Source organism: Aethalodelphis obliquidens, unplaced genomic scaffold, assembly GCF_003676395.1.
Source record: "Aethalodelphis obliquidens isolate GAN/ISIS:26980383/991018 unplaced genomic scaffold, ASM367639v1 scaffold9, whole genome shotgun sequence".
In the NCBI taxonomy this organism is placed as follows: Eukaryota; Metazoa; Chordata; class Mammalia; order Artiodactyla; family Delphinidae; genus Aethalodelphis; species Aethalodelphis obliquidens.
In genome coordinates this window covers 26,436,704-26,447,248 of record NW_020837953.1, presented here as the reverse complement: position 1 = coordinate 26,447,248, position 10,545 = coordinate 26,436,704, and the positions used below count along the sequence as shown (strand labels likewise).

At 48.0% G+C, this 10,545-nt stretch overlaps 1 protein-coding gene across 1 annotated transcript in view; it reads right to left on the bottom strand.

Moving 5' to 3' along the window:
* Positions 1-820: 820 nt before the first annotated feature.
* The window catches only part of CSMD2 (CUB and Sushi multiple domains 2), a 668,027-nt gene continuing 658,302 nt past the window's right edge, over positions 821-10,545 (bottom strand). The window contains exons 65-70 of the mRNA XM_027109194.1: positions 7,957-8,019; positions 6,581-6,742; positions 4,958-5,070; positions 3,010-3,097; positions 1,480-1,618; positions 821-1,296 (exon numbers count right to left, since the gene is read on the bottom strand). Coding sequence (XP_026964995.1) covers positions 1,137-1,296; positions 1,480-1,618; positions 3,010-3,097; positions 4,958-5,070; positions 6,581-6,742; positions 7,957-8,019 — 725 coding nt within the window. The 3' untranslated portion in view covers positions 821-1,136. The remainder of the gene's footprint in view (positions 1,297-1,479; positions 1,619-3,009; positions 3,098-4,957; positions 5,071-6,580; positions 6,743-7,956; positions 8,020-10,545) is intronic.

Below are 10,545 nucleotides of genomic sequence, written 5' to 3'. Positions count from 1 at the left end.
GCGGGAGACGATACGGTTCTCAGAAGGGTGTGGCTTGCACACCTTGTGGGAACAGCTCCTGCAGGTTCCCAGGCCCCAGGAGGAGGGCTATCAGTGAGGAAGGACACAGTGGGGAGTGGCCGTGCCTTCTAGACTTGTCAGCTCCTCCTGGCAGGCCTGTGTGTGTGTGTGAGAGAGGGTGTCCAGTGGACCCATGGGAGCCTCCGTGTGCATCTGGCCCTCTGTCTGTGTGACGGGGGGCCCTCCTGTCTTGCCCAATGCCAGGGATTGCAACTGCCCATCTATTACGCTCTAGGTGATGGGTAGTTTTATATGTCAACTGCCTAGGCTCTGGTGCCTAGTGGTTTGGTCAAACACCAGTCTAGATGTTGCAGTGAAGGAATTTTTTAGATGTGATTAACATTTAAATCCTTAGACTCTGAATAAAGCGGATTACTCTCCATAATGTAGGTGGGCCTCACCAATCAGTGGAAGGCCTGAAGAGAAAGGACTGAGGTCCCCCTTGAGAGGAAGGAATTCACCTCCAGACAGCCTTCGGGTTCCAGATTACAACCTCAGCTCCTGATGGAATTTCCAGCCTGCAGGCCTGCCCTGTGGACTCCAGACTTGCCAGCCTCACAATCCTGTGAGCTAATTCCTTAAAATAAATCTCTCTTCCTCTATATCTATATATACAATACTAACATACACACAATATGTACATATATCTCTCTAGAGAGTTTATATATATATGTACATATATATACGTATGCATATATTGTGTATATATATGTATCTCTCTCTCTCTGGAGAGTTCTGACTAATACACCTACTTGGGTATTTTGCTGAGCCTAGTGGCTAAGAGCACAGCCTCTGGAGCTGCCTGCCTGGGATTGGATTCTGATCCTGCTTCTTATTAGCTGTGTGATCTTGGCCAAGTTAATTCCTTTCTCTGTGCCTCAGTTTTCCCATCTGTAAAAAGGGTGACAACAGTCTCCGACCCAGGTGTACGGAGGTGTCTGCCTCAGTGGCCAGCACAAGGCAGCACTGGGCACTCAGTCCCTCTCACACTGGACGTGTCTGTAGGGGTGTGTGTCTCACCAGCTGCCGGAGGTGGGGCTCTCAGTGGCGGTGACGAAGGCAGCCTGGCCTGGAGGCTATACCGCTGTACACACCGTGCTGACTGTGAGCTCCGCCTCGGTGGCCATGATGTCTGTGGGCTGGATGTTGCGGTCGTACATCGGGTTCTCAAACGTGGCCCGCACATTGGTGTTCTCGTGGCCAGCGTAGCCGTTGAACGGAACTTTGGGTCTTCTCCTGGGAATGAGAGAGCGTGACCAAGACGTCAAGAGAGGAGACTCGGGGCCCTAAGAGGAGAGGGAGGCTCTGTGTTCCCTTCAGAAGGTCACAGCTCGCCTGAGCCAGGAGGGTTCTGGGTGGGTCAGGGAAAGGGAGAGGGCCTGGCACCCGTCGTGCGACCCTCCTGTCCCTTCCCCGTACCTGTGCTTGTAGAGATAGAGCACAAAGCCCGCGATGATGAGCGCGATGAACGGCACCAGGATCGCGGCCGCCACCGAGCTGCTGTTGGAAGCAAAGTGGCGGCCGATGGACTCGGGGTCTGATTCCAGCAGCCTGAGGTCTGCAAAATCCCAGAGCAGAAACCTCAGGTCACAGACACAGCGGCCACCGTGGTGGGGCTTGGGGTGCTGGTCGGGGCCCCCCAGCTGCCTCCCCCATGCACTGGGCCATCCTCCCTGGAGAAGGGTGGTCAGTCCACACGAGCTGGTCAGGCCTGGGGAAGCCAGTCTGCGGGAGAACCTGAAACCGTGTCCCAGAATAAAACCTTAAAAGAGAGCAGCCCTTTAGAAGCTTCCAAACTTCTTTCGGCCATAGAAAGTTTATCCCATGAAACCTTACAAGGCAGCCGAAATATAAAGCACGTGCAGGTGGACCTGCTCTGGAGGGCGTGGTAGCGGTGCTGAAGCTCCGGCCTCCGAGGGTCTCCCCTCCTCCCCCTCCCCCCTCGCCCCAGACTGGGAGCGCTCAGAAGACCACGGTGAGAGCCTCTGCCCCTGTCAGCGAACCGAGGGGGTGAGGCTCCGCAGGGCACACCGGCAGTCAGCCGTGAAGCCAGAAGAAGAACTCGGTTTCCTGAGGTCTCTCTGGTGTGTAAGGGGCCAGGGAACTGCCTTCAAGTCTTTGAAGGGCCGCTGTGTGGAAGAGGGAGTGCTTTTAGTCCAGGCAGCTAAGAGGATAGAGCTAGGAATAACTCCAGGGCAGGAGCAGGGCGGAGTGGGAAGCACAGGGAAGCGGGTTTCCGCTTACGCCAAGGAGGAGCTTTCTGAAGGTCAGAGCTGGGAGAAAACGCAGTGCACTGCCTCGGTAGACAGGGGGTCCCGGGGGACAGGGCAGTCAGCACCTGGGGTGTATCGAGCTGCCCATCAGGCACCCGGGCCTGCCTCCTGTCTCCCCCTGAACTGCTTCCCAGAAGCCAGGACCCCTCCCCACATTAGAGGCTCTGAGTCAAGGCCAGTCTCTGGAGTGAGGATGCCTGACACTGAGGATGCTTGGTCCAGGGTAAAGATGCCGGGGAGGAACTAGGGAAGGAAGCCTCCTTGATGCTTGGTTTTCCCATCTGTAAAATGAGGACAGCAATACCACCGTTCCGGGACTGAGACTGCCCTGAGAGCCCCACGTCGTAATGCTCAGGGGGTCCCGGGGATGCCCGAGGGCTGGCCAGATACTATTGTGGGACGCATCTGAGACCCAATGTCCCTTAAGCTGGGGGCTTTCAACTCCAGGGCTGAGCATGAAACTGTTTGGCAGAAGTTGAGGGTATTATGTATTGCGCTTCCTTCTGGGGAGATATTACACAGCTTTTATCAAAATCTCAAAGGCGTCCCTGATCCAAAAGAGGCTAAGAGCCCCTCTTGGACTGTTGAACTTCACCAACCCCCTGCCCTCCATGCCAACATACAAGTTTCTCTGCCACCCGCACAAGCATACACTCCAGGGACAAATACTAGTTACCAAGTCTTTGAAAGCCGAACTGCCCAAAGCCTTGGCCCTTGACAGCGCCTTGGTAAATGAAGGTGCCTCCGGAGAACTCTGGGGAGACCTGTGAGGGAGGGAGCAGACAGAGTGAGATGGGAGGCACGCCGGAGGGAGCTAGAGGTCCGGCCAGCCAGGCCGGAGACACGCCCACAGGCACACGGTGCCCACAGGCACACGGTGCCCACAGCTGGGCTCACCTGCCTGCCTGTCATCTCCACTGACATCGGCTCTCTGCCCACCCCCAGGCAATGGCGAGGTGCTGGGGATGGGGCAGGGGCTCCAGCTGCTGGTAGGAGGGAGGGAGACATTTTTGTTTCTACTGGTCGAATCACTCAATCTGTCGGTGCCTCAGTTCCTCATTTTAAAATGGGAACAAAAACAGTACTTACGTCATAGGGTTGCTCTGAAGCTTTATATGAGCGAATATAGGTAAAGCACTTAGAACACTTAATAGGCCCTGAGTAAATGTTAGCTATTATTATTGTGATGAAAAACTGAGTTTTAGAGCACCGCGGAGCAAACCAAACCATGATTAAAATGCATCTAGCAGATTGAACGTACTTTGGAAAGTTCGTCCCAGTTCCAATAGCTATTAATTTGGGGGCGGGTAGTTGGGGACATAACTCCTCCTGGCTGTCTCTGTACTTGCCTCTGTGATGCTCGTGTACCAGACACAGACACGCAAACTTGTGGGCTGGGGACTGCTCGGCCGAGGGCGTGCTTGCTTTGAGGATGCTTTTGCTACTGGGGTTCCTTCTGACTCATGCTCCATCCCCAGGTGCAGCTCTCTGTCTGTTGTGCTCTAGGCTGACCCCCCCTGCTGTCCCCCCAAACACACCCTGGGTGACAGAGAAGTGGGCCCGATTGCTGGCTGTAGTCCCAGGCAGCCCTTCCGGCTGTTCCTGGCCCTCCAGAGCGCCATTTACACGTAGCCCTTGGCCCGCACTCCAAGCTCCCAACTTTACCCTTGTTCTCTCCCCTCTGGCCATCCTCCCAGGACAATGGAGTCTGTTGTCCTGGCATAGCTTTTGGACTACTACTATTGACGCCAGCCAGGACCAGGATACACAAGGGGATCCGTAGAATACTCTCAAGAATCCCGAGGAACGAATCCCATGTACCAGCCCCTGGAGAAGCCACTTGCTTCTCATGTGATTATCAGCAAAGTCACTCAACCCACAGCCCTCTACCAGCCAGTTTTGTCCGTGAGGATCCACCTTGACCCCTCAGCTCTCTGCTCCTCTGGCCCCATGACCTCTTCCTCCTTCCCACCCCTCCACTTCTAGCTTCAATAATCCAAGACAGGGAAGCTGAGGATGTGACAGATGACTGCTCCACTACCCTGCCTGTGAGATTGGAAGGTATGGGCAGAGGAGAATCACTGCAGAACTTCCACCTGAAGAATGCCCTTGCATGGAACAAGTCTTTCCCACAAGAGAATGCAAGAGAGTTGTCTCCTTTCCCCCAGCTCCTGGTGTCTCAAGCTGTGCTAAATCGCCCACAACAGGCATCCTCAAACGTGAGAAGACGCTCAGGGTGCATCTGGGACTCACCACCTTCTCCCAGCTCCCACCACCACATCGTGACCTTCAACTTGCTTGAATTCACTCATGTGCTGCCAGCCTCCAATCTCTTGCTTCCTGCTTACACATCAGAACCTACTTCATCTCGCTCAGATGCACTGACCTTTAGACTCTCAGCCTCCTGGCCCTTGCTATGTTTTCCTGTGCCCACTTCACTAGCAGATGAGGACTCCCTTGCTCCCAGTCCTGGCCCCAAAGAAACCCTCCTCCCAAGTTTCCATGTTGATCCAAAGAGTTTCCACCAACTTCTCCCCTCGTCCTCCCTACCAGTGATCTGGGAATCAGGGATGGGGCAAGGGCACAGGGAGGTCAAGGACTGAGTGAGGTTTTGCTGAACTTACATGCCCATCTAAGGCCCAGTGATCACCTTTGAACTTATTCACAAAGACCTCCACAGGCCCTGTAACCTGGTAAACTTGGAGGAGGAGATGGGAATCTTCTTTCTTGTAAATTCCTGGGAAAAGAAAGTTCAGAGGGTACACTTGAAAGATCCAGGAAGATTTCAAAACCCAAGTCTGTGGGTATGTGGGTGTGAGTGTCTGAGTGGGATTCCACGTGTAGATGTTGGTATCTAGATCCCATGTATAACTGGCGTTAGGTGAGTGTAGTGTGTCCTGTGAGTTTGTGCAGGCTGAGTGTGAGGATACACGAGAATGTGCATATGTGTGTTAATAATCAGCTGGATTATGACCTGCGGTTGTGCTCCTGTTTATACATGCATGTGTGAGAATAAAGGGAATTGGAATTTGTATATGTTACGGGGTCAGTTAATGCGTGGGTATGTTTACAACTCAGTGGGTACAGGAATACATGAGGGCGTGTATATGGGAGTGTGTGAATGTGTTTAGGACTATGGCTTAGAGCCACTGAGTGAATATGAACGTTAGTTGTGTTTGTGTGTGTGTGCATGAATGAGTGGCTGTGACTACACGTGGGGTTGTGTATTCATGTGTACAGTCATTCACTCATGCATCCATCGTTCTACCCATCTATTCGAATAAACACTTGCTTTCTAAGATATTCAGTTTTTCTGATTATAGAAAATTTGAAAATTGGGGAAATTTTGGAAAATGCAGAGATGCATGAAGAAAGAAAATTCACTCCTGATCTCACTTCTGAGAAATAACCATTGTTAGTATTTTGGTGTAATTACTTCCAATTTCCTTTCTTATGAATATAATTTTTTCCTTCAAAAACTGGAGTCCCATTTTAAATGCATTGTAGTAGGTGTATTTTCTCCCAAACTGGCATAATATTTTATCCGGCAGACATACTATAATTAATACATCCATTTCTTTTGAGACAATTTTCTATTCCCAGGTTTTATGTTACGGAAATAGCCCTGTAATGTGAACATTCTTTATTGGTAAATGTTTGATTCCCTCTATAACTATTTCTTATGATAAAATTTCATAGAAGTGTAATTAATGGGGTCAGTCATTTTCACGGCTCTTGATACAAGTTGCCAAATTATTTTCTAGAACTATACTATTTTATACTTTGACCAGCACTGTCTTAGTCCCTTCACTGGGCTAGCACCAGAGTTTATTGCTTAATAAAATCTTAGTGGGATAAGTGGAAAGTGACATTTTATGTTTACTGTTTTTTGATTATTGCGAAAAATGTTTTTTCCATTTGTTTATTAACTGTCTGTACTTTGGCTTCTGGGAGTTCTCTGCCCCTATTTTTGGTTCAGTTTTTAGGGATATACGTCTCCTTTTTCTTTATTTGTAAGAGTTCTTTGTATGTTCAATTTATTAATGTTTGTCATCTAACCATTCCCCTTTAGTCTGTGGTGCTTTTATCATGTAAACAAAGATGAATAGACACTTCCTCTTCCCCTGCCTACCAGACTAGCCCTGCAAGATAGTACAAGGAAGTGACAGTAGACTCGTTCTTGTGAAGAGCGTGTGCCCATCACCCACACCATCCACAGGCTTTCCCAGAGCTGGCCTGCCCCTTACCAGCCAAGTGCAGCTCCACGCCGCTGTGGTCAATCATGGTGGCGTTGACCTTGCTGTTGATTACCTGGAAACCGGTCACTCTGAGCATGGCTGGCTGCTTCTTCCCCTGGTACTCATAGGTCCCTTTCCATAGGGAATTCTTTGCAAAAACATCCCCAGGAACTAGAGGAATTGAGAAACAGATGTGAGAGGGGCTTTCACGTGCACTGGTGGAATTGAGGCCACCTGATGACTGACCCCAGTTCACTCCCTGAGATTGTTTTCCCCAACATCAAACACGCAGGAGGTGGTGGAGTGTTCTGGCCTCCTTGTGATGCTCTGTGTCTCAGAGTGGATGGGTGGAGGGAAAGAGAGAGAGAGAGAAAGTGGATAAAGAAAAAAGAGAACATGAGGGGATGGGGGAATGAACTAGAAGAAAGAGGAAAATAAAAGGAGGGAAGGGGTTGAAAAGATGGAGAAAGAGAAAAAGAGAGGAGAGAAAACCAATGTCATAAAATAGGAACATGGACTAATGGGGTCAGGCAGATCTGGAGTCTCATTTTGGCTGTCAATTATCAGTTGTTTGATTACATACAAGAGTCTCCACTTTCTCACCTGTGTAGGCCACAACTGTACTTCTGTAAATGGGGCTGTCCTGCTTATCTCGTCAGGGGCTAAATGATTGTATGTCACATGATGTTGGGCACATAATGAACGATAGCAACCCAAATTGTTATTTATCCTTATAATAATTTTCTAAGGAGAGTATTATGAGCCTTATTTTAACAAAAGGTAAACTGAACCTCCAGAGGTGAAGTTTCTTTGTCCAAGGACACAGCTGGTCAGTGACCAAAATGGAACTTTAATTGAGTTTGATACCAAATCTAGTTTTCTTTCTTGTATAACACACAGGCTAATATGGTAAATAAAAGTATAAGGTTCAAAAAAGGATATGATAGTCTAGAATAATTTTGCATTGGTCAGGCCATACCTCAGTTCTGTGCCCAGTTCTGGACATCACACTTTGAAAAACACAATACCTGTCTTAAAAATGTAACCATTTCCAGCAAGCTCCCTAGGCAGGACCTGGGTGTACGTGTCTGACCCCACACTGGCCAGCCCTGTGCCAGATGGTGTTGGCTCCAGAGCTTGAAGCTCTGGACATGTTTCTAGAAGGCTTTGGCTCTCAATTCCGGATGCAGTTCCTGCTTCCTTCAAGCTCACTTCCTCCTGAGGTCTGCCTGGGGTTGGGAGGTGGGTGGGGAAATCTGTTCGGCTCTATAGACTGTTTTCACACCCTCCTATTGGGTACACAGAAACTCATGTGCATGTTTCTGGGTAAGGAGGTGAAGGAAGCAATACCAGTTTCTTGAGCCAAAGATCTAGAGCATACCTACCTGAAGCTTGAGTGAGCGGAGGCTCCCGGGCAGTGTTGATGGGTCTCCCACTGGGCCGGACCTCTGCTGGGGAAAGAGGATGGAAGAAAACAGGTTCACCCTCTGGTCTATGTTCTATTGGAAAAATAACGGTCAGCTCTCTGACATTAGGTCAGTGGGTTCTTTGAGATCTTGCTTTGGACTTATCCTCTTAGACCCGGAGGTGGGCTACTTTGTCTGGTGAGATGTAAAGAGTTTAAAGGAAATCCATTTACCAATTATAGTCATTGAAATATTAAGCAAAAAGTTAGAATATAGCTATATATGTGTTTTTTATTACTGCATTAAATAACAGAACCTAGTAGTAGGTCCAGTAACTATTCTAATCTTGAAGTAGTCAGGAACATAAACAACATTTTTTTCTTTTTTTTGTCCATGCCACACGGCATGCAGGATCTTAGTTCCCTGATCAGGGATTGAACCTGTGTCCCCTGCAGTGGAAGCGCGGAGTCCTACCTACTGTACCGCTAGGGAATTCCCAACAACATTTCGTGATATCCATAACTATTGTAGCGTAATGTGGAAATCTCTGCAGTTTCTACTGGTGACAAATTTATAGGTATTGCTAACACTACTACAAGTTTTTGTCTATATCCTAAATTAAAGAAATGCTAAATTTCAGTAAGAGGTAAAGGAAAACAAAGATGTCTATTTCCCATCCTAGCACACAGATCTGCTGAATGTCACTACTGAGGACCCTTGGTTGAAGGGCCTCTGCTCTCCTCCCAGAGGTCTGGCACAAAGGACGGCCTTCCGCCAGTCAAGAGTGAAGTGCCTAAGTTCTAGTAAGGGTCTCAGTGGTGTGCTTCCCTCCCCTGGAGTCACGATATGAAGACAGGGAAGCCCTCACAGGCAAAGGCAAAGGAGAAGGCTTTGGGCCTGAGCCCGACAGCCTAGGTTCCGGTCCCAGCAGTGCTACTTAGTGATTGTGTGACCTCAACTAGTCACGTCACCACTCAGAGTCTTGTCTCCTCGTCTGAAACATGGGAAAATACTGAAACATATCTCACAGGTTTATGCTGAATAAATGTGGTTATGAATGTGAAAGTCACAGTCAATAAATATTAATGTCTTTTCTTCTTTTGCAGAGAAACAACAGAAATATCTGTCTTGTTGCTAAGTAAAGGGGGGGACTCCCCCTACTGTCTCCAACTCTGAGGTCAGCTTATGTTTGGGTGTACAGAAGGCTGTGGACATATTTTCCAAGTGACTCCATGAAGGCACACCTCTGAACAAAAGGCCTGTATTGTCTTCGGTTTTATAAGATGAAGGGAGCAAAGAGGGAGAAAGCATTTTATGTGCCAGACACTGTGCTAGGCACTTTATTCATGTCATTTCATTTACTCCTTCTCTCAGAACTGTGAGGTAGACATTATTGTCTTCATTTAATAGAAGAGAAACTTGTTAGAGGCAGAGAGGTGAAGGGACTTACCCAGGGTCTTATAGTAAGGGGTGGAGTTGAGATTCAACTGCATCTAAAGCATTTTGTATTTTTAAATGCAAGTACCTATTATAGCTTAAAAAAATACTTAAGAATAAATGTAAACAAGAAAGTGCAAGACTGTACATTGAAAATTACAAACCGTCACTGAAAGAAATTAAAGATCTAAATAAATGGAAAGATATCCCATGCTCATGGCTTGGAAGACTTAATATTGTTCAAATGGCAATACTCCCCAGATGGACCTACAGATTCAACACCACCCTTATCAAAATCCCAGCTGTCTGTTTGCAGAAACTGACAACCCATTCCTAAAATTCATATAGAAATAAAAGAGGCCCAGAATAGCCAAAACAATCTTGCAAAAGAGGAGCAAAAAGGAGGACTTAGACTTCCCAACTTCAAAACTTGCTGCAAAGCTACAGTAATCAGAACTGGGTGGTAATGGTATAAGGACAGTCATACGGATCAGTGGAATAAAACTGAGGATCCTAATGTAAGCTCACACATTTGTGGTCAAATGGTCTTTGAAAAGGGTGCCAAGACAATCCAAAGAGGGGAGAATAGTCTTTTCAACAAATGGTGCTGGGACAATTGGATATCCGCATGCAATAGCATGAATTTGGACCCCAAAACTCTTAGAAGAAAACACAGGTACAAATCTTTGTGACCTTGGATTAGGCAATGGTTTCTTTTTTTTTTTTTTTTTTGCGGTACGCGGGCCTCTCACTGTTGTGGCCTCTCCCGTTGCGGAGCACAGGCTCCGGACGCGCAGGCTCAGCGGCCATGGCTCAGGGGCCCAGCCGCTTCGCGGCATGTGGGATCTTCCCAGACCGGGGCACGAACCCGTGTCCCCTGCATCGACAGGCGGACTCTCAACCACTGCGCCACCAGGGAAGCCCCAGGCAATGGTTTCTTAAATATGATAGTAAAAGCACAAGTAAACCTACAAAATATAGATAAATTGGAGTTCATCAAAATTAAAAGCTTCTGTGTTTAAAAGGACACCAACAGGAAAGTGTAAAGATCCAAACTCATCAAATCGCATACATTAAATATGTGCAGTTTTTGTATATCAATTATATCTCAATAGGGCTGTAAAAAAATCC